Raw genomic sequence first — 26,966 nt, forward strand, 5'->3', positions numbered from 1 at the left:
CATTTCTCTTAATTATTTTTTCCAACAGTTTATAATTGATCAAGCCTTCTCTGTTTGGAAAGTTAAAGGATTTGTTTCTTTTTCAGATTTGTTTATAAATGGTGGTTTAATGTCTTTCGAACAATTATCCATTAAATCTAATAAACTCAAGTCACATTTTGTAGATACTTCCAAATTAGACATTTTCTGAATACTTTACTGCCTGATTTTCCAACATCGTAACAACCCGATTTGGTTGATAATTTTTTTTCATTTGAACCCTTCTCCTAAGTGTGTGGCGGCTCGCCTACACGCAATTCGAACCGGCTCAGAAAGCCGCAGGCGAAACGCTGACGTTAGCAACTGGGAGGGGCTCTGCCTGCAAGGCAAACCACGGGCGGGAAGGTGACATCATTTCTGCCCCATGGTGCGTGGGGGTTCCTGGGAGGAATGTTTAAAATACATGCATGTGTGAACAAGCAAAACGTTTTTCCAACTGAACCTCACTCGAGTCAGACTCCATCTTTATCTCCCTCTGTGACACAGCGCGACTACAAGGGTTTAATAGGTATCATTTATAATAAGTTACTAAGATTGGAATCAAATTCTAATGACAACATTAAAAAGGCCCTGGAAAGAGGAACTTCAGTTCCATCTTCCAGGGGAATCATGGGAGAAGATTTTGGGATTGGTTCACACCTCATCATTATATGCTCGTCATCCGCTGATCCAAATTGGCCCATGTTTGTTCTAATATTACTCTATTTGGAATCAATGTAAATCAAAAGAGGCTTCTCTAACTCCTATGTCTTGGTCATGCCCAATGTTGGAGAGGTATTAGATAGTTATCTTTGCAACTTTGTCAGCAATACTGACTATCAGTTTGCAACCCAACCCATTGACAGCTCCTTTTGGAATGAGACTTCCAGAAGTGGGACAAGTTCCACACATCGTGTTGGAGCCTTTTCTACATTGTTGGCTAGAATCCTCCTACTTTGATGCGATGGTTCTCTCACATGATGTCACGTTGAAGTAGAGAGAAAGTTAGGAGTTGAACCCTTGATACGTCTGTTAAATACAAAGAGACAGCAGCCATTTATAAATCACGTCCACGTGACTTCGTTCGTGTAATGACTTTCCCTTCCAGACAATATTTAATTTTTTTTCTTCTTGCTGGTGAAGACTAGACAATTAAATTTTATTAATGAATTCTCAGGAATGGCTGCCAGGTCTTTTTCTCTTTTTTAAGATTAGGTTGGGGATTTTTACAATAAAATTTTTCATTTTGAGAAAAATTCAGTTTGAGGAGAGAGAAGATCTTTGTTAATTGTGGATAATGCGATATGTTCCATCATTGAGGTCACACAGTGATATTTTCCCCTCATCCCTTTGTGCATTGTTTACACAAATAAAAAATTTGAAAAAGAGGGAAGAAGCCATCCTTGTATTGCTGGGGGATCGTCTTCAGGCTTCTGTACCTTTACCCCAATGGTAGCAGTGTGAAGAGGGCATGGCCTGGGGAGGTGGGGTCTTTGAGGATAGAGGCTGCTTTTATAAGACACCACCTCATGGAGACATCCTCGATGGAGTGGAGACTTGTGCCCATGATGGCGCTGGCCGACTTCACAACTCCCGATATCTTTTTTCTGTCCTATGCATTGGCACCTCCATACCAGACATTTGCAAGAGTCTTTACTGACAAACGAAATCTCAAAACCCACACGAATTATAGCTGCTAGCGAGCCTTCTTCCTAATTCAATCGACATGGAGGCCCCAGGACAGATCTTCAGACATGTTGACACCCAGGTATTTGAAGTTTTCAACCCTTTCCACTCACAACAAGAGCTGTCAAATGCTCTGACCCTTTCATTCCCAGAATTGTCCTTGTGAACTTCGTCTGAACCCTCTTCAACATCACCACATCCTTTCTCAAATGAAGAGCTCAAAATACGTGATGCCTCAGCATCACATCCCTGCTCTTATATTCTGTTCTTCTTGAAATGAATGCTAGAAACAAAATTTATTTCACATAACGCCCTGAACTCATTGGGATTTAGGAAAAGGAGGGGGGATCTCATTGAAACATTTTGAATGTTGAAAGGTGTAGACAGAGTAGATGTAGAAAGGTTGTTCCCCATGGTGGGAGGGTCCAGGACAACAGGGCACAACTTCAGGATTGAAGGGTGTCCGCTTAGAACCGAGATGCGGAGAATTTCTTCAGCCAGAGGGCGGTGAAACTTTGGGATTTGGGGCCACAGGCAGTTGCGGAGGCCAGGTCATTGGGGGTATTTAAGGCAGAGATTGACAGGTTCTTGATCAGAGGTTATGGGGAGATGGCCGGGCAGTGGGGCGAAATGGGAAATGGAATCTCCTTGTGGGGTTGCTGTTGGGTCCGGTGAACTGGCTATTCGCGGGTCCTCTTTCGGGGTAACGTCTGTTCCTGTGCAGTGTTGGAGTGGGAACGTGCGGTATCCATGGGGATGGTGGATGAGTCCCGTGAACAGTGGGCTTCCCAGGGGATCATATGTAGTTGTCGGTGAAAATCGATTTTAATTTGATGTGTTTTTTGAGAGATGATCGTGATTACTGCTTCACAGGGGATTTTTGCCATGTTAATGGCATTTTTTAGTTGTAGCTCTGTGCTACAGCACAGTACAGGCCCTTCAGCCATCGATGTTGTGCCGACCCATATATTCCTTAAAAAAAGTACTAAACCCTCCCTTCCCCAAAACCCTCGATTTTCTTCCATTCATGCGCCTGTCTAAGAGTTTTTTAAATGCCCCAATGTTCCAGCCTCCACCCCCACCCCTGGTAATGCATTCCAGGCCCCCACAACTCTGTGTAAAAAAACTTACCCCTTACGTTTCCCCTAAACTTTCCTCCCCTCACTTTGTACATATGTCCTCTGGTGTTTGTCGATCCTGCCCTGGGAAACAGCCATTGGCCATCCACCCTGTCCATGCCCCTCAGAATCTTGTCAACTTCTATTAAGTCTCCTCTCACCCGTTTTTGCTCCAAAGAGAAAAGTCCCAACTCTGCGAACCTTGCCTCATGAGACGCGTTCCCCAATCCAGGCAATGCCCTGGTGAATCTCCTCTGCCCCCTCTCCACAGCTTCCACATCTTTCCTGTAATTAAGTGACAGAACTGAACACAATATTCCAAGTGTGGTCCCACCAGAGCTGTAACATGACCTCACTGTTCATGAACCCAATCCCCCAACTAATGAAGCCCAGCATCCCAAACTCCTTCTTAACTCTCCTATCAATCTGCGGGGACCTTGAGGGATGTCGTTGTTCAAAAGTTTGTATGTTAAAAAAAATGGGGAAATAGATCAGCTCAAGACTGAATGGTGGTGCAGAGTTGATGGGCTGAATGGCCTATTTCTGCACTTATCTCTCATGGTTTTCACCTGGCTATGAACCTGACACACATGAATGTTCCCCACGGCTTCCCACTGGTCCCCATGACTCCCACTGTCCCCTATGGCTCCCACTGGACCCCTCGGATCCCACTGATCCCCACAGCTCCCTACTGGCCCCCACTGCTCCCCACGGTTCTCCTCAGCTTCCACTGCTTCCCACGGCTCCCCACTGACCCCCACGGCTCCCACTGGTCCCCTTGGCTCCCACTGATCCCCAAGGCTCCCACTGGTCCCCATGGCTCCCACTGGTCCCCATGGTTTCCCACGCCCCTGACCAAGGTCATGAAACACTGGATTAATGCAAATCATTTCCATATTTATTTATTTATTTATTTGCAAACCTCTATGCAATTTTAAAGCATGAATTTCATGGAGCAAATGGCCTCATGGAGGTCAAATGAGACAAAAGGATGAGGAGGTAAAATCTTCCCAAACCGACCCTCCCCCCAAAACAAAGTCTGTAAGCAGTGAGCATTTCAAATTTCTCCTCCTGCATCCCTCCACCAGGTCCTGCACATAGTGCAGATGCCAGCCCTCCTTCTCAGACACGAGCACATACATAAACACAGCTGGCTCCCTTAGGTGTGCAGGCCAATCCCAACCATGCACTCCTCAGACACACGCACAGACACTCATACACAGACATACGCACAGACACTCACACACACAGACATACACACACAAATACAGAGACACACAGACATACACAGAGAATCACACACACTCACACAGACACACACAGACATACACACAGAATCACACACACACACAGACACACACAAACACAGATGCACACAGACACACACACAGACACGCGCGCACACACAGACATGCTCACACACACATGCACATGCACAAACCCACATGCACACAGAGACACACACAAATACAGACACACACAGACATGCACATACACAGACATGCACACAGAAACACACATGCACATGCACACACACACAGACATGCACACACACACAGACGTGCACATGCACAGACATACACACAGAAACATACATGCACACGCTCACACACACAGACATGCACACACACACAGACATACACACAGAATCACACATGCGCACGCGCACAGAGATGTGCACACACACACACAGACGTGCACATACATAGACATACACACAGAAACACATGCGCGCACACGCACACACACAGACATGCACATACACACACACACAAATACGCACACAGGTACAGACACACACAGACATGCACACACACAGGCACACATTCAGACACGCACACTCAGACACAGACATACATTCAGACACGCACTCAGGCATGCACACTCAGACACGCACATGCACATACACACCTCTCCCAGACAAGTGTGTACACAGTCACATGGGCATAGTACAATGATACAGTGCACTGGTCCAAACATGAGAAAACCCACCCCTCAAGGGTGGGGAGGGGTCCTTGCTGCCCCTCACACAAAGCCGCAGGGAACACCCAGCCCAAGCCAAAGGGCAATGGGTCAAAGTCCCCGGGGAGGGGGGGTTTAACTCTGCTCCTTGGATTCAAATTTCACAGAAATCAAATAAGAGGATTCTACAAAATGGAGAGTGGAGGGAGGGGGAAGGGAGTGGAGGGGGAGGGGAGAGGAGAGGAGGGATGGGGACTGGGGAGAGGAGAGATGGGGAGGGAGGGGAAGGGAAAGGAGAGCAGGGGAGGGAGGGGGAGGGGACAGGGAGAGGAGGGAAGGGAGGGGGAGGGGAGAGGAGAGGAGGGGAGGGCTGGAGAATTAGAGGGAGGGTGGGGAACGTTTTGTGGGGAGGAAGACGAAGGTTCCTCCCGATGGGAGTGACTTGGCCTCCATGCAGCGGAGGGATACGTGGGGACTGCAAGTAGTCCGGGTCTGATTGGCATCCTATGAGGATCCAGCTCTGTGATTGGCCGACGGGGCTGGGCGGCTCCGCCTCAACATCAGCTTCATCTGCAGAGACAAGGGAGGGTGAAGGTGAGTTCTCCCTGGTCAGACACCCCTGGTTCCCCCACCCCGCTCCTCCCTCCCCCCAGTTCTGTCTCTTTCCCCTGTTTCAACCCCCTCCCTCCCCACCTCATACCCACCCTTCCCCTCACCCCCCACCCTGACCTCCACCACTTCACCTCCCACCTTGAACTCCACCCCATTACCTCCACCCTGACCTCTGCCCCCTCATCCTAACCTCCGCCCCCTCACCCCCCCACCCTGACCTCCACCACTTCACCTCCCACCCTGCACTCCACCGCATTACCCCCACCCTGACCTCTGCCCCCTCATCCTAACCTCCGCCCCCTCACCCCCCCACCCTGACCTCTGCCCCCTCACCCCTACCCTGACCTCCACCACCACCTCCCACCCTGAACTCCACCCCATTACCTCCACCCTGACCTTGCCCGTCACCCTGACCTCCACCCCTCATCCCCACCTTGACCTCTACCACTTCACCTCCCACCCTGAACTCCACCCCATTAGCCCCACCCTGACCTCTGCCCCCTCACCCCTACCCTAACCGCCATTTCACCCACCCTGAACTCCACCCCATTACCCACACCCTGACCTCTGACCCCTCACCCTGACCTGTGCTCCCTCGGGCCCTGCCGCCACCAGGTGCCCCGGCTGCTCGTGCTCTAAGTTCCTGAGTCCGGGATCCGCTCCATGGTTCAGCAGGAGCCGGATGATCCGTTCCTGGTTCCTGTGTCCGTGCAGGCCAGCTGCCATGTGCAGGGCCGTGTTGCCATGAGCCTGCCAGAGGAGGGAGGCTCCATGAGGGCACAACCCACTGACCCTCGTTGGCAACAACCCCGTGACTCCCCAAAGGTAATGATTCCCTTTTCCCTGTGGGCATAGACTTCCTGACCCACTGGGCATCGACCCTTAAACCCTCTGGGCTGAGACATGACCTCCCACACCCGGCAGGCCCTGACTCCGTGCGATACCAAGGAAAGGTGACCCCCGACGCTCCCTCCCATGATCCTTCCCGTGGCCACAGGGCATGACCTCCAACCTCTGAGGCCAGTGGCAAGCTCTTGAGATCATGAACCCCCCCTCCCACCCTGTGCCCTCAGAGAGCACGGACGCCTAACCCCAGGCTTACCTTCATGTTGAGGAACTCCTGCAGCCTGGTGTTGGGCAGTTGGAGGAATAGTTGGACCAGCAACACGTTCCCTTCCTGCACAGAATGGTGGAGTACCGACATACTGCTCTTCACATCCTGCAGAGAATGGAGAAGGTAAGGGGGGAGGGTAGAGAAGGGGAGGGGGAGGAGAGAGATGGGGGGAGAGGGGGAGGAGAGAGAGGGGAAAGGAGAAAGAGAGGGGAAAGGGCGTGAGAGGGGGTTAGAGAGACGGGGAGAGGGGTAGAGAGGGGTGGGGAGGAGAGAGAGGGTGAGAGGCGAGTAGAGAGACAGAGAGAGGAGGGGTGAGAGAAGGGGAAATGAGGTTGAGAGGGAGAGAGAAGGTGAGCAGAGAGGGCTAAAGAGGGGGAGAGAGTAAGAGAGGGGGAAAAGAAGGATGGGGAGAGTGGAAGAGTTGGGAGAGTGAGTGGGAAAGAAGAGGGAGAGGGGTAGAGAGAGGAGGAGAGGGGAGAGAGTGAGAGAGAGGGAAAAGAAGGGAAGGGGGGATAGAGAGTGGGAAAAGAGGAGAGGGGTAGAGGGAGGGGAGAGGAGTGGAGAGGGGGAGAAAGGATGGCGTACCGAGGGGCTGGTGGAGGGAGCTCTGTGGGACAGGTACCTGAGTGAAGATGGAAGCTCCCATGTTCAGCAGAAGGATGATACAGTCGAGTTTGTTTTGAATGAGGGTCTGGAGATCCATGCAGACCTCTCCGTGAAACCTCTCTGCCTCGCACTGCTTCCGCATGCTGCTGTTGTGGGATCTGACAGCACTGTGCAGTGGTGTGAATCCTGTGAGAGCAGAAAGGTACAGATGGTCAAATCCACAACTGCTGTAGTCACTCACGCACGTCCACAACGTTACACCAGTGACTGATTCCAGAAGGCCGTTGGAAAAGGAGACCATTCAGCCCATCGAGACTCCTCCCCATCCAGATTGTGGCTGACTACTGGACCACATACTCCTGCTACAACCCTCTCTTTCCCTTTCATCCATGTGCCTCCAGCATTTCAGCCTCCACCCCCACCTCCGGCAATGCATTCCAGGTCCCCACCACCCTCTGTGTCTCCCCTAAATGACCCTCCTCTCACCTTGTACACACGTCCTTTGGTGTTTGCTAATCCTGCCCTGGGAAAAAGTTGCCCACCCTGTCTAAGCCTCTCATAATCTCGTCGACCTCTGTTAAGTCCCCTCTCATCCTTCTTCGCTCCAGAGAGAAAAGTCCCAGCTCTGTGAACCTTGCCTCACAAGACATGTTCCGCAATCCAGGCAACACCCTGGTGAATCTCCTCTGCCCCCTCTCCACAGCTTCAATATCATAGCTGGTTATCTAATGTCTTCAAAGAGATGGTGCTAGAGGACTCGATTAAAATATATCCCTGCCCTACCAATTGCCCTGTGGTGGATGTACCCACAATTTGGGACAATTTGAACGTCCCCTCAAGAGCCAAGGACGTGAAGCTGAAAAGATTACACCATCAGAGGCTCGAGAGTACAAGCAAGAGCAACTGCTATGCTTCATTCCCATTGCAGGAACGCGGGGGACTTTAAGAGGGGATATCCCTCTCAGGCAGCACCACCTCACAGGCATTTTTTAGGCCAACGCCCTATGTGGAGACAGCAGCAGCAGAATTTTCCTGCCCAAAGCTCTTCGCAGAGGTCGAGCCAGATTGCACAGCCATGCCAGCCAAGCATGCCGAGAAAATGAGCCCCACCTAAAGACAGCTGAGTGCATTTTCTAATTACGGTGATAAGATTGTGGGTGGTCGATTAACAATGTTCTTTAGCCGATGGTGTAATCTTACTACTGATGCTAATATTTGGCATACAGTGTCTGTGCGTCAAATTGAGTTTGACCCAGAGAAATTCCCTCTGGCTAGGAGTAAGGGCTTATACAATTTCATACGCAGCCCCCAGCTCATGGAAACTACACAGAAAGAGATTATGGCTTCAGAATGCAAACATTTAATAGAACACTGCTGTCGGGAAAAGAATGAGTTAGTCTCAAACACAGTCATGAGAACTAAGCGAAGCAGGGGAACAAGAGTGATCTTAGATTGATCTGACCTAAATGAGCATGTCTCATACCAACCTTTTAAAATGGACACAATACACCCCATTATGCCATTATTACTTAAGGGGTATTTTATGGCATCCGCCAATTTACAAGATGCTTATTATTCAGTATCTATTCACCCGCTTTCTAGAAAGAACCTGGTTTATTTGGAAGGGTGAATTATGGCAATATAAGGTACTACCTAATGGACTTAGTTCTGGCCCAGAATACTTACTAAATTGCTGAAACCGGTTTTCTCCCGGCTCAGAAAGGAGGGTCATAAGGTGATGGGTTACTGGAGGACACCATTGTGATCAGCAGGTCCATGGGCGAAACACAGAGAACAGTGATCGCCACTACGGCGCTGCTGCAGGAGATGGGATTTATTATACACCCAGAAAAATCATTCCTCAGCCCAAACAGAGAAATTCAATTCCTCGCATTCCTCTTAAATATAGAATCTATGAGAATAACCCTGCCCGAAGATAAAACGGTACAGGCTTGGCATGCTTTGATTGCAGAATCATGTCCCTCTGTATGGAATGTAGCAAAAGTCATTGGGAAATTGGTTGGCTGTTTTCCCAGCCGTTCAGTGTAGTGCGCTGAAGTATAGAATCCTGGAAAGAAATAAAGTACGAGCCTTAAAGGCCGCCAGGGGTCATTTTGATGGACCTATGAGCTTACCGCAAGAGGCTAGAGCAGAACTTGCATGGTGGACAACAAATGTATCTCAGGCTTATGCCATGATAGAGATTAGAAAGTTTGATATGGAAATCCGATCAAATCCTCATGGGGAAGAATGGGGTCTCACAGACTTAACTACCTCGGCTGGTGGCAGATGACTATTCAAGACATTAGACTGGCATCAGCATCTGGGATTAACTTCCTAGAAGTGTTGACAGTTCAGTTGGCACTGAAGTCATTCTGTGCAGAGAAAAGGGGATGTACATGTGACGTTAGAGAGCAACAGCATATCTGACTAAAATGGGAGGCTTGAAGTCCCCATCATGAAACTGGCTCACAATACAGACGTGGAGTTGGTGCATCGAAAGGAATATCTGGATTACGGCCACATATTTGCCAGGGCGTCTGAACTAGAAAGTTTGATGATAAAAATGGAATGGATGTTGGGAGGGGAGAAAGAGTTTTAATCTGATCGTACAGAATTTTGGGTTGCCAGAGATCGAGCTGTTTGCATCTTGTTTAAATGCCCAAGTACCAAGATATGTATCCTGGTTGCCGGACCCCCAGGCAGAAGGCATAGACGCCTCTATGATTGATTGTGCAGAACTGACTTTCTATGCTTTTCTCATTAGTAGCTAAATGCCTGCACAAAGTTCAGGAGGATGGGGGCACTGGACTCCTGGTGGTGCCAAATTGGCCTTCCCAATCCTGGTTCCCAGTGCTGAACTGGATGCTGCCAGAACGGCCTTTACTGTTGAGAAGGAGCAAGGACCTGCTAGTTCAGCCAGTATCTCTCCTTCCCCATCCTCTCACTCATCTCCATCTCTTACGTTGCAGGACTGGTGTGAAAAGTTCGGTGTTAAAGGATTGCATTGAAAAATTGACATTATTGGTGCTTCATGGAGAAAGTCAACTCAGAAGCAATTCGCCACTTATGTTAACAAATGGCAACTGTTTTGTTTTAATGAGAGTTTAAACATTCATTATGTTTCAGTTTCAGATGTTTTACATTTCCTCACGGATTTGATTTCTGTTCAGGTAGCCAGGTATAGTCCTATCCATACAGCCAAGAGGGCTTTGGTGGCTTTCCTGACTCTACAAGACACCGAACACTCTGTCGGTAATCATCCCCTGATTTCAAGATTCATGAGGGGAGTAATTCACTTACGTCCACCTACACCATGTAATCATGCTAACTGGAATGTTAAAGTTGTGTTGGATTTGTTGCAACATTTGTTGCCAGCGTACACTTTGGACTTAGTGATTTATTCTGGAAATTGATCATGTTTCTGGCTTTGATTTTGGACCAAAGAATACAGACTTTAACTTGTTTACACTGGGACTATATCATTTGGAAAAATTATTTTGTTGAATTTCATGTTCGTGACTTATTGAAACATAACAAACCTGGAACAAAGTTTAGATTCTACGCTTATCAAGAGGATGTGTCGTTGGGAGGAGTCACGTGATGGAGTAGTGGCCGGACGGTGAACTCCAGCCCTCTCCAGAAAAGTCGGGAAAAACAAGGCAAAACACAAAGGCACAGAAATAAAAGTTAAAGAAAAGTGAGTATAAAGGTGGAAAGAAGATGGCGACAAAAAAAGAAAAATCAAAATCAACGGTAAGAAGAGAGGAAGAGAAGACAACGGAGGAAGAAGGAGAAGGCCTTACCTGTCCGAAGAGGCCCGCTGTGGAGAGAGAAGCCCGCTTTCTCAGGTCGGTAGAAATAGGACTACAAAAATGGCTCACTGAGCTGAGTAAAAGTGCGCAACCGCGCATGAAAAAAAACACACCGACGGGAGGGGGGACCAGCTGGGGAGTCGATCTCCACAGCCGGCAATGACAGCTGCAGAACACCTGCAGCAAGAAGAGAACATAGAAGACAACGAAAACAAGAAAGAAGAGAAGAAAAGGGCAACAAAGAAACAACAGATGGCCAACCCAGAGGAAGAAGAAGAGGAAGAGTATGGTGAAATAGAAGAAGAAAAGAAAGGCAAGGTAAAGGATATACTTGCTCTTATTAAAGGATACATGGAGTCATTTAAAGAATGGCAAACACAGGAATTTAAGGATTTAAGAAAAAGAATAAACAACACAGAAGAGAAAATGAATAAAATAGATATGACCTTAACAGAAATGGGAAAGAAAATGGACAAGATGGAAGAGTGGGCAGTAGCAGCAGAAATGGAGGTAGAAGACTTAAAAAAGAAATTGGAGGAATCTAATAAAAAAACTAAAGAGACACAAGAACTACTAGCTCAAAAAATAGATATAATGGAAAATTATAACAGAAGAAATAACATAAAGATAGTGGGCCTTAAGGAAGATGCAGAAGGCAAGAATATGAGGGAGTTTATAAAAGATTGGATCCCTAGGATCCTAGGATGTCCAGAACTACAGCAAGAAATGGAAATAGAAAGGGCACATAGAGCATTGGCTTTTAAACCACAAACACAACAAAAGCCAAGATCTATTTTAGTAAAATTCCTAAGATATACTACAAGAGAAAAGGTACTGGAGAAAACAATGGAAAAAGTAAGAGAGGGCAATAAGCCACTGGAGTATAAAGGGCAAAAAATCTTCATTTATCCAGATATAAGTTTTGAACTCCTAAAGAAGAGAAAAGAGTTCAATACAGCAAAGGCGATTTTATGGAAGAAAGGGTATAAATTTATACTAAAGCATCCAGCGTTATTGAAAATATTTATTCCAGGACAACAAAACAGAATTCTCGGATCCAGAAGAAGCACGAAAATTTGCAGAACAATTACAAAAATAGACTGAGGGATGAAGACGGGTAATGAGAGTAAAAATGATCACGATTGATATGTATGTGGGTAAAGAGGTATAAGAGTGAATAGATACAATGTGCATACGTGAATGTATCTGTACTTAGAGGAAAATATAGATAGTATAGACAAGAATTAATAAGGGAAGGTAATGGAATAGAGAGAATAAGGAGGGAATTAAAAGAGTGACCTTTGTTACATATGAAAAGCGAAATCTTTTCTGGGGGGGCTGGGTGGGGGGGAATAGCGGTCACTACAAAATCAGTTGACGCTTGCGAGTGAATTCGCAAACCCAAATGGAGAGGGGAGATGTGGTTGTCCGACAAGGGATAAAGGGCAACTCAGGAGGGGAAGGGGAGATTGGGGATAAAGAAGATATAAATAGGAGAATAAGGAAAATGTTTGATGTTGTAGGAATGTTGTCTTATAAAGAGTTTAAAATAAGAAAACAGAAATGGAAAACGAGGAAAGGTAATGATGCAAAAACGGAAAGAGAAGATAAACAAACTATAAAATGGCTACGCTGAACTATATGACTTTAAATATTAATGGAATACATAACCAAATTAAAAGGAAGAAACTACTAAATTTACTGAAAAAGGAAAAAATTGATCCAAGAAACACACTTAACTGAATTGGAGCACAAGAAATTAAAGAGAGATTGGGTAGGACATGTAACAGCAGCATCGTATAATTCAAAAGCAAGAGGAGTGGCTATACTAATTAGTAAAAATGTGCCATTTAAAATAGAAGAGGAAATAATAGATCCAGCAGGGAGATATGTTATGATAAAATGTCAGATATATTCGGAGTTTTGGAATCTACTTAATGTATATTCACCTAACGAAGAAGATCAAAAGTTTATGCAAGATATCTTTTTGAAGGTAGCTAATACGCAAGGGAACATACTAATAGGAGGGGATTTCAACCTGAATTTGGATTCAAATATGGATAAAACGGGGAAAAAAATTAACAGAAAGAACAAAGTAAGCAAATTTATAATTAAATCAATGCAAGAAATGAAACTTTTGGATATGGAGGAAACAAAACCCAAAAGAAAAGGAATACTCATACAACTCGGCTAGACATAAAACATACTCAAGAATAGACCTATTTTTGTTATCAGCTAGTATGCAGGATTGAGTAAGAAAAACAGAATATAAAGCTAGAATACTATCGGACCATTCACCCTTAATATTGACAGTAAAGCTAGAGGACATCCCTCCAAGAATGTATAGATGGAGATTAAACCCCATGCTACTTAAAAGACAGGATTTTAGAGAATTTATTGAAAAACAATTAAAAATGTATTTTGAAGTAAATACGGAATCAGTGGAAGATAAGTTTATACTATGGGATGCAATGAAAGCATTCATTAGAGGGCAAATAATAAGTTATGTAACCAAGATGAAGAAGGACTATAATCAGGAAACAGAGCAGTTGGAAAGGGAAATAGTAAATATAGAAAAAAAATTAGCAATGAAGGAAGATACAACTAAAAGAAGAGAATTGGCGGATAAAAAAATAAAATATGAAACACTACAAACATATAAGGTAGAGAAGAATATAATGAAGACAAAACAGAAATATTATGAACTAGGTGAAAAAACGCACAAAATCCTAGCATGGCAGCTTAAGACAGAACAAGCCAAGAAAATGGTATTGGCAACAAGGAAAAAAGACAAACAAATTACATATAATCCAAAAGAAATTAAGGAAAACTTTAGAGGATTCTATGAACAATTATACCGAACTGAAAATGAAGGGAAAGAAGGGAAAATAGATGAATTTTTGACTAAAATTGAACTACCAAAGCTACAAATAGAGGAACAAAATAAATTAACAGAACCATTTGGAACAGTAGAAATACAAGAGATAATAAAAAAATTACCAAATAATAAGACACCAGGGGAGGATGGATTTCCAATAGAATTCTACAAAACATTTAAAGACTTATTAATTCCCCCCCTCCTGGATGTAATCAACCAGATTGATGAAACACAAAGCTTACCAGATTCATGTAAAACAGCAATAATTACAGAAATACTAAAACAAGGGAAAGAACCACTCTCACCAGCGTCATATAGACCAATATCTTTGCTAAACACAGATTATAAGATAATAGCTAAACTATTAGCAAACAGATTAGCAGAGCAGGTACCGAAAATGGTAAATTTAGACCAAACTGGATTTATCAAAAAAAGACGCACAACAGACAATATTTGTAAATTTATTAACTTAATTCATGCAGTACAAGGAAATAAAGCACCTGCAGTAGCAGTTGCTTTAGACGCAGAGAAGGCCTTCGACAGAGTAGAATGGAATTATTTGTTCAAAGTATTGCAAAAATTCAGTTTACCGGAGAAGTATATTAATTGGATTAAAGCATTATATAAGGGACCGTTAGCGAAAGTGACAGTAAATGGACATGTATCAAAGCAATTTAACTTAAGCAGGTCAACGCAGCAGGGATGCCCACTATCACCTTTATTGTTTGCGCTAGCTATAGAACCACTAGCAAAATTGATAAGAATAGATAATAATATAAAAGGAATAAAAATAAAAGACAAGGAATATAAAATCAGTCTATTTGCGGATGATGTTATAGTGTACTTAACAGAACCAGAACTATCAATAAAAGAATTATATAAGAAATTGAAGGAATTTGGAGAAGTGTCGGGTTACAAGATAAACGTCAATAAAAGTGAAGCAATGCCTATTAATAATGCGGATTTCTCAAAATTTAAGAAGGAACCTCCATTCAGATGGCAAATGCAGGCAATAAGGTACCTAGGGGTACAAATAAACAAAAATCTAGGCCAATTATATAAACTCAATTATAATCCACTAATGAAAAAATTACAGGATGATTTAGAGCATTGGAAAGATCTACCACTAACACTAATAGGAAGGATAAACTGTATTAAAATGAACATTTTTCCAAGGATATTGTACTTATTTCAGGCATTGCCAATACAACTGACAGAAAAATTCTTCACAGAGTTAAAGAAAATAATAAGGAAATTTTTATGGAGAGGGGGGAAACCGAGGATAGCACTAGATAAATTAACAGAATGGTATAAACAAGGAGGCTTACAATTGCCAAACTTTAAAAATTATTATAGAGCCGCACAATTAAGATACCTATCAGACTTTTATCAAACAAGGGAAAAACCAGACTGGACGAGATTAGAATTAGATAAAATAGGGGAAAAGATACCTGAACACATATTATATAAATGGGATGAAAAATTGGTACAACATAGAACTTCTCCAGTATTACATCATCTCCTCAATATTTGGAAGAAGATTCATGTAGAAAGAAATAAAACAAATTACCAATTACCAAAACTAATATTGACGCAAAATAAGCTACTCCCTTTTACAATAGATAATCTTTGCTTTAGAGAATGGGAAAGAAAAGGGATTAAAAGAATAGAAAATTGTTTTTCAGGAAGTAGATTCTTATCCTTTGAACAAATGAGAGATAAGTACAATATAACTGGAGATACAACGCTGGCATATTACCAACTGAGATCCTACTTGAAGGATAAATTAGGAAGCAATTTGAGGTTGCCAGAGGGAAGTAACCTTGAATATGTGATTACAGATACAATGTTAATCAAAAGATTTATAACAAATATGTATATTAAACTGCAAGAAAAGGAGAATGAGGAAACAAATGGTAAAACTAAACAAAAATGGGAACAAGATTTAAATATAAAGATAAAAAAGGAAACATGGGAGAATTTATGTTCTGGAACGATGAGAAATACAATAAATACGAGGCTACGTATGATACAATATAATTGGTTACACAGACTATACATTACACCTCAAAAGTTAAATAAATGGGACCCAACAGTATCTGATAGATGTTTTCGATGTAAAAAAGAAATGGGAACAACAATTCATGCAATCTGGACATGTGAGAGAGTAGAAAAATTTTGGGAAGATCTCAATCAGATATTAAATAAAATAACAGAAAACAATATACCAAAGAATCCAGAGATCTTTCTCCTAAGTAACATAAAAAACAAAGAATTTGGAATTGATTTGGAGGATGCACAAAAAAGATTGGTTAAGATAGCCCTGGCCGTAGCAAAAAAATGTATTATGTCAACCTGGAAATTGGAAGATAATTTGAAAATACAACAATGGTATATAGAAATGAATAAATGTATTCCATTAGAAAAAATAACATATAGTTTAAGAAATAATATTGAAATATTCGAACAAATATGGGAGCCTTACATTAAATACAATAGCGAAAACCTACCGGGGACAAACATTACCTAAGTTGATGGAAGGAGAAGGAAAGAAAAGAATGGACTCAGTAGAATTTCTGGTGTATTTTTGTTGAATGACAACATTGTCTGACGGGTTTAATGCAACCTAGATTGTATACCTAAAATGGATGAGGGGGGGGGGGGGTGGGGGGGTGGCTTGGGAGGAGTGGGGGGGGGAGAAAAAGTCACTGTATATGTGTGAAAAAGAAAAAGTGTATATCATGGCTAATGTGATTTATGGTGTGAAAAATAAAAAATTTTAAAAAAAAGAGGATGTGTCGTTCAGTATTTGAGACAATATATTGAATGTACTCACGATATCAGAGGGGAAGAGAGATTCTTGTTTGTATGTTACAGGAAACTGCATCAGCGGCATCCTCTCAGGCCTTGACCAGATGGCTAAAGAGGACCATGAGGTTGGCTGGAGTGGATACCACTCAACGAGAGCGGCAGCTATGTCTACAGCTGGGAGAGCGGAAGTCTCCATTTGGGATCTCATCTGTCTGGCGGGATGATCAAATGAAAGAGCTTTTAACAGGTTTTACAATAAACCTCTGAGGACAGAGGGGGAAAAAAAAATTCACTGCAGCAATTTTCCAGGCTGCTGATTTAATGGAGCCTCTTACTGGAGGCCCACTGATCTACCCTATGGTCTTTTGGACAATATGAGAAAGAGACGTCTGAGCTTTGAGATCTCATATTAGCGAACCAACGAGCATTATGAAAAATAATGGAGCATTAAACAAGAACTTGCCGGTTCGAAGTTTAATGATTATTATTTGAGTGGTAAGATAATACGCCCTCTGTTCCGCCACCCCCCCCACCCCCCCCCCCCCCGTAATTACCATGACGTTATTAAGCTAGTTTTTCGTGTTGCATGTATAGCTCACAATAAAATGCTCTTTTGACAGAATCTTACCAGTGGTCGTCTTTTCTGAGATTCATAGGTTAGCTGCACATGTTTCTCACCACTCCCGTTACTCAAATAAATAACCATCAATCTTCAAACCGGTAAGTTCTTGTTTAATGCTCTATTATTCTGTGCTGTCCCACTGACCTTCTCCCAGTCTATAGCCCTCCATACCCCTCCCATCCATGTACCTGTCCAATTCTTCTTCAATGTTAAAATTGAGCCCACATTCGCCACCTCAGCTCGTTCCACAGTCCCACCCCTCTCTGTGTGAAGAAGTTCCCCCTAAACTTCTCCCCTTTTACCCTTAACCTACATCCTCTGGTTTGTATCTCACCCACCCTCAGTGGAAAAAGCTGACCTACATTTACTCTGTCTCTCCCCCTCATCATTTTAAATATCAAATCTCCCCTCATTCTTCTATGCTCCAGGGAATAAAGTCCTAACCTGTTTAACCTTTCCCTGTAACTCAGTTCCTGAAGTCCGGGCAACATCCCAGTACGCACTCTTTCAAGTATGGCAAGACAATGAAAGAAATGAATGTCAAAGGAATGATCAGATGTCAGATTATCATCAGACATGTCATTACATACCACTGAGAAATAAAGAAATGTAATCTTCATCGGCTGACAGATTGAGTTTAGGAGCAGGGAGGTTCTACCGCAACTGGACAAGGTCCTGGTGAGGCTGCATCTGGAGTACTGCGAGCAGTTCAGGTCTCCTAACTGGAGGAAAAGTGGACTGGCTTTGGAGGGGGTGCAGAGTCGATTCCAGGGATGAGGGGGTTGGCCTACGAGGAGACATTGAGTCATCTGGGACTGGACCCGCTGGGATTTAGAAGAATGAGAGGGGATCTTACAGATATGTATAAAATTATGAAAGGCAGAGATAGAGGTCAGTAAGTTGTTCTCATTGGTGGGGAAGACCAGAACTAGGGGACACAGCCTCAAGATTCAGGGCAGTAGATTTAGGACAAAGATGAGGAGGAACTGCTTTTCCCAGAAGGTGCGGAATCTGTGGAAATTGTTCCCCATTGAACTAATGGGGGCGACCTCAGTAAATGTATTTAAAACAAGGTTGGGTAGATTTTTACATCTTCGTGGAATTACGGGTTATGGGTAAAAAGCAGGAAGGTGGAGATGAGCCGATCGTCAGATCAGCCACGATCACATTGAATGGGGGAGCAGGTTCGACAGGCCGAATGGCCGACTCTTGCTCCTGTTTCTGATGTCCTTATGCAAACAAACTGCCTGTGCAATACAGAGAGAAAGAAAATCAATCAAGTGCAGAAGTCGGAGTCTGTAAAGGAGTCCCTGATTGAATTTGTTGTTGAGGGGTCTGATGGTGAAGGGGGAGCAGCTGTTCCTGAACCTGGTGGGGCAAGGCTTGTGGCCCCTACACCACTTTCAGTTGGTGAACAATGTCGATTGCAGACTTGATGGGGTCTAACAGTAGAAACTGTTCAAGAAGGTTCAACCGCCTTATCTTTATTGGAAGGACATGGTTATTGACTCGGAGAAAGGGTCTACAGAGAACCAATGACAACACCTCTCCCCCCCCCACCCCGTGCAGATAAACGATCAAACCCATGGTGTGGGCACAAGTGGTGAAGCAGAAAGAATAAAAATAAGAAGCAATTGGTTTGGAATTACCTTCATAGTCTCGAGCCTCAACATTCACTTGTACCCCAGTCCACTGGATCGCCTGTGTGACAGAGCAAAGTCATTGCAGCTCCCCACTAAACCGTCCAATCACACCCTCCCCCCCACCATCACATAACAACCTCCCATAACACCCAACCCCCCACCATCCCATCACACCCTCCCCCCACCATCTGATCACACCCTCCCCCCACTGTCCCATCTCCCCTTCCCCCCTCCACCATCACATCACACCCTCCCCTCACTGTCCTATCACACTCTCCCCCCCAACCATCTGATCACACGCTCCCCCCCACCATCACATCACACCCTCCCCCACCGTCCCCTCACACCCTCCCCCCCACCGTCCCCTCACACCCACCCCCCCACCATTACATCACCCCCTCCCCAACACACCCTCTCCCACCATCACATCACACCCTCCCCCACTGTCCCCTCACACCCTCCCCCCACTGTCCCCTCACACCCTCCCCCCACCATCCCATCACACCCTCCCCCCACCGTCCCATCACACCCTCCCCCCAACCGTCTCCTCATACCCCCCCCCTGCCATCCCATCACACACTCCTGGGGTCAGACCCAGAGTGAAGCTCCCTCCTGGAATGGGTGGGTGGAGACGACTGTGAAAAAGGGCCACTATCCCGACCCTCTGCCTTGGTACCTGCAGAATTTGTGAATACCCCTCAGAAGCGGCAAGGTGGAGGGCAGTTTGTCCTTTCAGATCTGCAGCGTGCACATCAGCACCCAGAATGATCAGGTCTGACACGATTTCAGGCTGATTCGCTGTCACGGCCACGAGGAGAGGTGTCTGTAGAGGGAAATTGAGAATCCGGAAAAGCATTAAAAGCACAGAAATGCTGGAGGAATTCAGCTAGTCTCCCAACATCCGTCTACCAGGTACAGATAAACGACCGACGTTGCAGAGCACTGTCCAGCCTGCTGTTGTTCGCACTACTGACCCATGACTCTGTTGCCAGATCTAGCTCCAACAGTCATTGTCCTCATCAGCAACAACAACGAGTCACATTAAAGGGAAGAGGTGGAAAATCTTGTGAAATGGTGCGACAAGACGAAGGAGATGATTGCGGACTTCAGGAGGACCAGGATTGACCACCCTCTACTACACATCAACAACTCTCTAGTGGAGAGCACCAAGTTCCTTGGAATTCATTTTATTATTGACCTATCGTGGACACTTCAACATCTCCTCACTTGTCAGGAAGGCAAAACAGCAACTGCATTTCCTACAAAGACTGAGGTGGGCAAGGTTACTGGCCAACATCATGTCAGCCTTCTATAGGAGCTCTATAGAGAGTGTCCTGGCCGGCCGCATCACAGTGCGGGGACGGTTGCTGCAGAGAAATGAATCGGAGGTCAATCCACAGGACCGAAAGAGTGGCACAGAGGATCACTGGGGTCTCCCTCTCCTCCCCCAATCGACGTGATCTACTGGGATAGTTGTCTGAAGAGGGCGTGCTAAATCATTGAGGACCCCTTCCACCTTGCACACAGCATCTTTCAGCTGCTTCCGTCGGGGAAGAGATATAGGAGGATCAGAGCCAGCACCACCAGGCTGTGGAAACAGCTACATCCCACGGGCAGTGAGAACGCTGAACGACCAAAGGAACTGACCATCCAAGACCCTCATATTCACAAAATAATATTTATTTATTATAAATGAAATACTTGATCTGCATGTGTATTGTTTGTCTGGACATGTGTTATATCTGGTTGTGTGTCTGCGTGTTTTACACTGACGACTGGAGAACGCTGTTTCGTCGGGTAGTACTTGTACGATCAGATAACAATAAACTTGAGGTGACACAGTCCCCAATGCCCCCGCCCCTCCTGCACTCCGTTCCTCACCTTGCCCCTGTGCTCACGGATCTCCAGGCCCCCGAGCCCCCGGATTCTGTCGGCAGCAGCAAGGGCAAATTCCCTCATCCCTTTGGCCACGTAAATATGCAGGATCCTGCCAGAGACAGAGAGCGTCAGCGGGGAAGCACATGTACATGCCAGGCATGCACACCTGCCAGTGGGTTCTGTGCAGGAGCAGGCCACATGTGTTCTTCGGAGGGAGCTCCGTGCGGCACAGGGGGATTAAACCTGTCTGTGGGCCTGGGTGCATGCTTGCCAAATGGGAGGGACGGAGCAGGTGAAGGAAACGCGTGTGCACGGTCTCGTGCGAGGTATAGTGCCATGCTGGACTGTAAGGATGGAGGCGAGCAGGAGCGTGCATGCATGAAGGCCGCTGCAGGAAAGTGTGCAGGGGTATACAAATAGGCGTGTGAGGGGAGGGCACGCGAGGCAGGTGTGGTCATACAAAGGCTTGCTGGGTGTGCAAGGGGGAGAAAGGGCGAGGGGAAGAGGGTGACGGGAGAGAGCGTGACGGAGAGAGGGCAACTGGGGAGAGTGTGACAGGGAGAGGTGACGGGGAAGAGGGCGATGGGGGGAGAGTGATGGGTGTAAGGTAAAACATCATGAGATGGGAATGTGTAGGGAGTTACCCTGTACAGGGCAGTAACAAGAAGGGGAGGTGTCCTTGTACTCCTGTTAGGTAAAACATCATGAGATGGGACCGGAGAAGGAGTCACCCAGTACTAAGGAGTAACAGAATGCATCCTTGTACTTACAAGATAAGAGAGACATTGATGGATTGAGAGGCAGGAAGCTAGCAGGGAAAGGATAGCAACAGTTTTAGTCATTGGACAAGTAATGATATGATGATGTTCTAAGCATGTATCCAAGGGTATAAAAAATCACCATTTTGCTGATAACGGCAGAATGCATTCTCCGACTAACTTTGTTAGTCGCAAGTGTTACAATCCGGTAATAAAGAACAAAGAACCCTGATTTCGACTCAGCCTGGTGTTTGTCTCACTCATTCATGAACAAAGCAGACCTAACATGGGAGAGAGGGTGACGGGGAGAGTGATGGGGAGAGGGTGACAGGGGAGAGTGATAGGGAGAGGGTGACGGGGGGAGAGGGCGAGGAGACTCACGTGTCACCATCCTGGTCCACCTCAAGGAGCTCGGACACCTCCATCATTCCAACCCTCACCCTCACCCTGTCCAATGCCGGCCCACCCAGTGGGGTAGGGGTGTGGGGAAACAGCCCCAGTGAGGGGCTGGGGGGGAGCAGTGGCTGCACCTCCCCTTGGCCGCAAGACAGTGTCCACGGCAGCTGCGGGGGCTCAAAACAGAGGGGCTCAGCTCCCGGTAGCATGGGCTGGGGAGAGAGAAGGGGTAGAGAAGAGGAGGGGAGAGAGGTGGGGAGAGAGGGGGAGAGAGAGAGGAGAGAGGGTGGTAGAGAGGGGGAGAAAAGGGAATGGTTACTTCAGTTCCTGACGCCTTCACCTTCCCATCCCAATCCCCTCCACCCCCCAAACCCTGTCCCCTTCTCCCTCACTCTGCCCCTACTTCCCCTCCACCTCTCTCTCCTCTCTCACCCCAATTCTACCCTCATCACCCCCTCCCCTCCTTCCCATTCTCCCTTGACCCCATGCCTCGCCATCCCTACTGACTCTCATCCCTCTACTCCAATATACTCTCCCAGTCCCTCCATCCTTCCCTCCCATCTGCCTCCCCCACCCATGCCTCCCCCACCCACTCCTCTCTCCCCTCCGTTCCACACTCCCCACCCCACCTCTCTCCCTCTTTCCCCCTTCCTCCCCAAGAGCTTTTTCCTCCCTCCCAGACCCGTCCCTGGACCTCTCCCCCCTACCTTCCTGACCCACCCCACCCCCTGGTTCCCCTCCCTCCAGCAAGCCACCACCCTCACATGGGCAGGGCTTCACTCACCCTGTAGGGAGCTGGCTGCTCCAGGTACAGGCTGTCGGGAGCAGGAGGTCCACAGGGGACGGACACCCCGACCGGGTTCACGTTGCCCAGGTTGTCAGCTGACATGTCAATGAGAGGGGGTTCAGGGGAGAGAAGACCCTGTGACACATCGGTGTGCCAAGAGGGGTAGTGGGTTGGAAAAACAGGACCAAAGCTCGCTTCAGAATTCGGAAAACTGAACACATCTGCAAGATAAACAACAGGGAATATCCTCAACACAGAACCTAACACTAGTAGAGGATGGAGGGTTTATATAACAGATCGAAGGGGTGGGTCACAGGCTGGGGTCTAGGGTGTTTATATATAGAATAACAGATCCCGGGGAGTGGGTCACAGGCTGGGGTCTGATCCAGGGGTTCGGGGGGTTTATATATAGAATAACAGATCCCGAGGGAGGGTTACAGGCTGGGGTCTGATCCAGGGGTCTGGGGGGTTTATTTATAGAATAACAGATCCCAGGGGAGGGTCACAGGCTGGGGTCTGATCCAGGGGTCCGGGATGGTTTATACAGAGAATAACAGATCCCCGGGAGTGGGTTACAGGCTGGGATCTGATCCAGGGGTTCGGGGGGGGGTGGTTTATAGATAGAATAATAGATCCCTGGGAGTGGGTCACTGGATGGGATTTGATCCAGTGGTTTGAGGGGTTTATATATAGACTAACAGATCCCGGGGGAGGGTCACAGGCTGGGGTCTGATCCAGGGGTCCGGGATGGTTTATACAGAGAATAACAGATCCCCAGGAGTGGGTTACAGGCTGGGATCTGATCCAGGGGTTCGGGGGGGGGGGGTTTATAGATAGAATAATAGATCCCTGGGAGTGGGTCACTGGATGGGATTTGATCCAGTGGTTTGAGGGGTTTATATATAGACTAACAGATCCCGGGGGAGGGTCACAGGCTGGGGTCTGATCCAGGGGTCCGGGATGGTTTATACAGAGAATAACAGATCCCCAGGAGTGGGTTACAGGCTGGGATCTGATCCAGGGGTTCGGGGGGGGGGGGTTTATAGATAGAATAATAGATCCCTGGGAGTAGGTCACTGGATGGGATTTGATCCAGTGGTTTGAGGGGTTTATATATAGACTAACTTATCCTGGTGGAGGGTCACAGGCTGGGGTTTGATCCAGTGGTTTGGGGGTTTATATATAGAATAACAGATCCACGGGAGTGGGTCACAGGCTGGGATCTGATCCAGGGGTTCGGGGTTTATATATAGAATAACAGATCCCCGGGAGTGAGTCACTGGCTGGGATCTGATCCAGGGGTTTGGTGGGGTTTATATTTAGAATAACACAGATCCCCAGGAGTGTGTCACAGGCTGGGGTCTGATCCAGGGGTTTGTATATAGAATGAGAGACCCCGGTGAGTGGGGTAGGGACACCCTCTGTCCATATTTAACTCTTACCTTCCTGCTGAGGGTCGTTTGGTGGCCTGAGCTGCAACAGAAGACAAATCACTTAAACTGATGCTCAGCTCAACCAATCAGAGCTCTACTGCCTGTTTATCCCCGCCCCTCACTGAACCATGCCCATCTCCACCAAGCTCCACCCCCTTCAGGCCCCTCTCCCCTCCCCTCGTTCATCCCCACTCTCTCCACTTCCCCTCCATCCCTTCACCCTCTCCTCCCCAACCCTCCTTTTGTCCTGTAACCCGCCCCCTTCACTCATCCCCCTCAGGCCCCTTCTTCTCTCTCTCCACCCTCCACTCCGCCCCTCCACCCATAGCTCACCACCGCCTCACTCCCGTCGCTTCCTCTCCGCTTCGCCTCCAGCAGTTCCCTGACTGTGGGCAGGTTGGATTGAGACTTCTCCTTCGAAGCTGTGGAGGAAACGAGAGGAATCAGCCCCACAGTCACCCCCCCCCGATACGCAGATGAGTACACCAAGGGGGGACGAGGGTCATCTGTCTCTATGCAGACCTGCCTGGCTGGTTACAATGAGGGAGAGAAAGAGGGAGAGATGGGGAGATAGTGAGAGAGAGGTATAGACACCGTCATATCTACTGTTATCTGATTGTACCAGGACAACCCAACAAGATAGAGAGAGCGATGGAGAGAGATATGGAGGAGAGGGATGGAGAGAGGGTGGATGGAAAGAGAAAGGGATGGAGAGATATGGAGAGGGATGGAGAGAGAGAGAGAGAGAGAGAGAGAGAGAGCGCCACTTTAACGATCAGGGTGTAACACAATCTTCCTGTCTTCCCCTTGTCAGAGACTCTCACTGCTGTCAGGTCACCACATGCCGGACCCCACCCTGACTCATGCTCTGCTTTTCCATCCCGATCACCAAGGTTGACAGAAACCTTGCTCCTGGTTCAGTTTTACCTTAAAGGAGCAGGGTTCTAGTTTCCATTCTCTTAAAGGGCCAGGTTGTTGTTTCCATTCTCTAAAAGGGGTAGGATTCTTGGTGAAATTGTCTTAAAGGAGCAGGACTCTTCTTGAAGGGGTAGTTTTCCAAGTTAAATCCTCTTCAAGAGGCTGGTTTCCAGTTTAATTGCGTTGAAGGGGCAGAAATCCTGTTGATTTAGCAGTGGGATCTGTTTTCTCTCCTGAGTAACACTGGTTGGTTCAAGACAGTCTTTTCCTATTCCCAAGGCCCTGATACTCAAACCCCAAACTCCAGCCACTGTTCTCCAAGCAGCCTTTGGAAGGACATAGAACATTCCAGTACAGTCCAGGCCCCTCCACCCACAATGCTGATCCATGTAAACCTACTCAACAATCTCACCCTCCCCTCCCCCACATCCACAACCCTCTATTTCTCTTACATCTGTGTTCCTGTCTAAGAGGCTCTTAAATACTCCTATTGAACCAGCCTCCACCCCCACTCCCAGTAACACATTCGAGGCCCCCAGCATGCTCTGTGTCTCCCCTCACTTTGTACTCACATCCTCTGGTGTTTGCTATTCCCACCCTGGGAAACAGGAGCTGGCCGTCCACTTTGTCTCCACCTCTCAGAATCTTGTCGACCTCTATTAAGACTCCCCTCATCCTTCTTCGCTCCAAAGAGAAAAGCCCCAGCTCTGTGAACCTTGCCTCATAAGACACTTTCTCCAATCCAGGCAACATCCTGGTAAATTTCCTCTCCACAGCTTCCACATCCTTCCTGTAATGAGGCGACCAGAACTGAACACAATGCTCCAAGTGGGGTCTCACCAGAGATTTATAGAACTGCAACATGATCTCTCGACTCCTGAACTCAACCCCCCCCACCGACTAATGAAGCCCAACACACCATGGACCTTCTTAATGTAGCACGGGTGTTGGTTAATGGAATGTAAATTGGGTGGAACGACTCTTGGGCTGCAATGGCCTGTACCATGTTGTAGGTCTAAATGTAAAAAAGTGAAATGTTCTCTCAACTTGCGCGTGACCTTGAGGGATACATGGATTTGTACCCCAAGGTCCATCTGTTCTTCCACACTGTTAAGAATGCTCCCATTTACCACATATCCACCTTCAAGGTCGACCTTCCACAGTGTGTCATTTCACGTTGATCTGGATTGAACTCCATCTGCCCAACTCTGCAAATTCCACTGTAACCTATGACAACCTTCGATACTATCCACAACAACTCTAACCTTCAAGCCATCTGCAAATTCACCATCCCACCCTTCCACTTCTTTGTCCAAGTCATTTTATGAAAAAAAGAACGACCAAGACCAAGTGTCCCAGGACAGGCCCTGGCGGAACACCAGTAGTCCTGGCAGTTCTGCCTTCTGCAGGCAAGGCAATTCCGAATCCAAGTAGCCAAGGTTCCTGCGATCCCATGCCTGGATGAGGGATTGGAGAAATGCATAGTCACATCATCCACCTCCTCACCTTCCTCAATTTCTTTCATCACAGGCAGTGTTGGAATGGGAGCACATATAGAACGCAAGAGCCCACAGCCACAACTAAGGCAAAAGGCCATCATTCCTTTTGTTGGGGAAGAGAGGAGGGAGTGCTGCAGGTAACAAGGGAAAGGAAGTGGGGATTTCCCCCTCTGATCTCCCTCATCCCCTCCCTCATCCCCTTGTGCCCTACCCCTCATCTCTTCTCCTCTTTCCTTCATCCCTCCCTCTCCTTCATCCCTCTGCTCTTCCTCATCTCTCCACTCTCCTTCATCCCTCCCTATCCCCTCCTCTCCCTCATCCTTGCTCTTCTCCTCATCCCCTCCTCTCTCCCTCATAAGCCCTCTACTTCCTCCCCATCCCCTCTCTCCCACCTCCTCTTTCCCTCTGTAAG

General features: G+C 46.8%; 1 protein-coding gene across 1 annotated transcript; it reads right to left on the reverse strand.

Annotated features, from left to right (window-relative positions):
- Positions 1 to 5,215: 5,215 nt before the first annotated feature.
- Positions 5,216 to 25,017, reverse strand: LOC138765370 (NF-kappa-B inhibitor delta-like). The gene is made up of 12 exons (XM_069942411.1): positions 24,999 to 25,017; positions 24,471 to 24,559; positions 24,147 to 24,177; positions 22,702 to 22,925; positions 21,903 to 22,129; positions 20,767 to 20,872; positions 19,562 to 19,708; positions 18,892 to 18,943; positions 7,133 to 7,302; positions 6,499 to 6,615; positions 5,982 to 6,146; positions 5,216 to 5,354 (listed from the first exon to the last, which is right to left on the reverse strand). The coding sequence occupies exons 1-12, from the start codon at positions 25,015 to 25,017 to the stop codon at positions 5,289 to 5,291; spliced, it is 1,413 nt and encodes a 470-aa protein (XP_069798512.1). The 3' UTR covers positions 5,216 to 5,288.
- Positions 25,018 to 26,966: the final 1,949 nt, after the last annotated feature.

The sequence above is a fragment of the Narcine bancroftii genome, chromosome 5 (genome assembly GCF_036971445.1).
Source record: "Narcine bancroftii isolate sNarBan1 chromosome 5, sNarBan1.hap1, whole genome shotgun sequence".
Taxonomy (NCBI): domain Eukaryota; kingdom Metazoa; phylum Chordata; class Chondrichthyes; order Torpediniformes; family Narcinidae; genus Narcine; species Narcine bancroftii.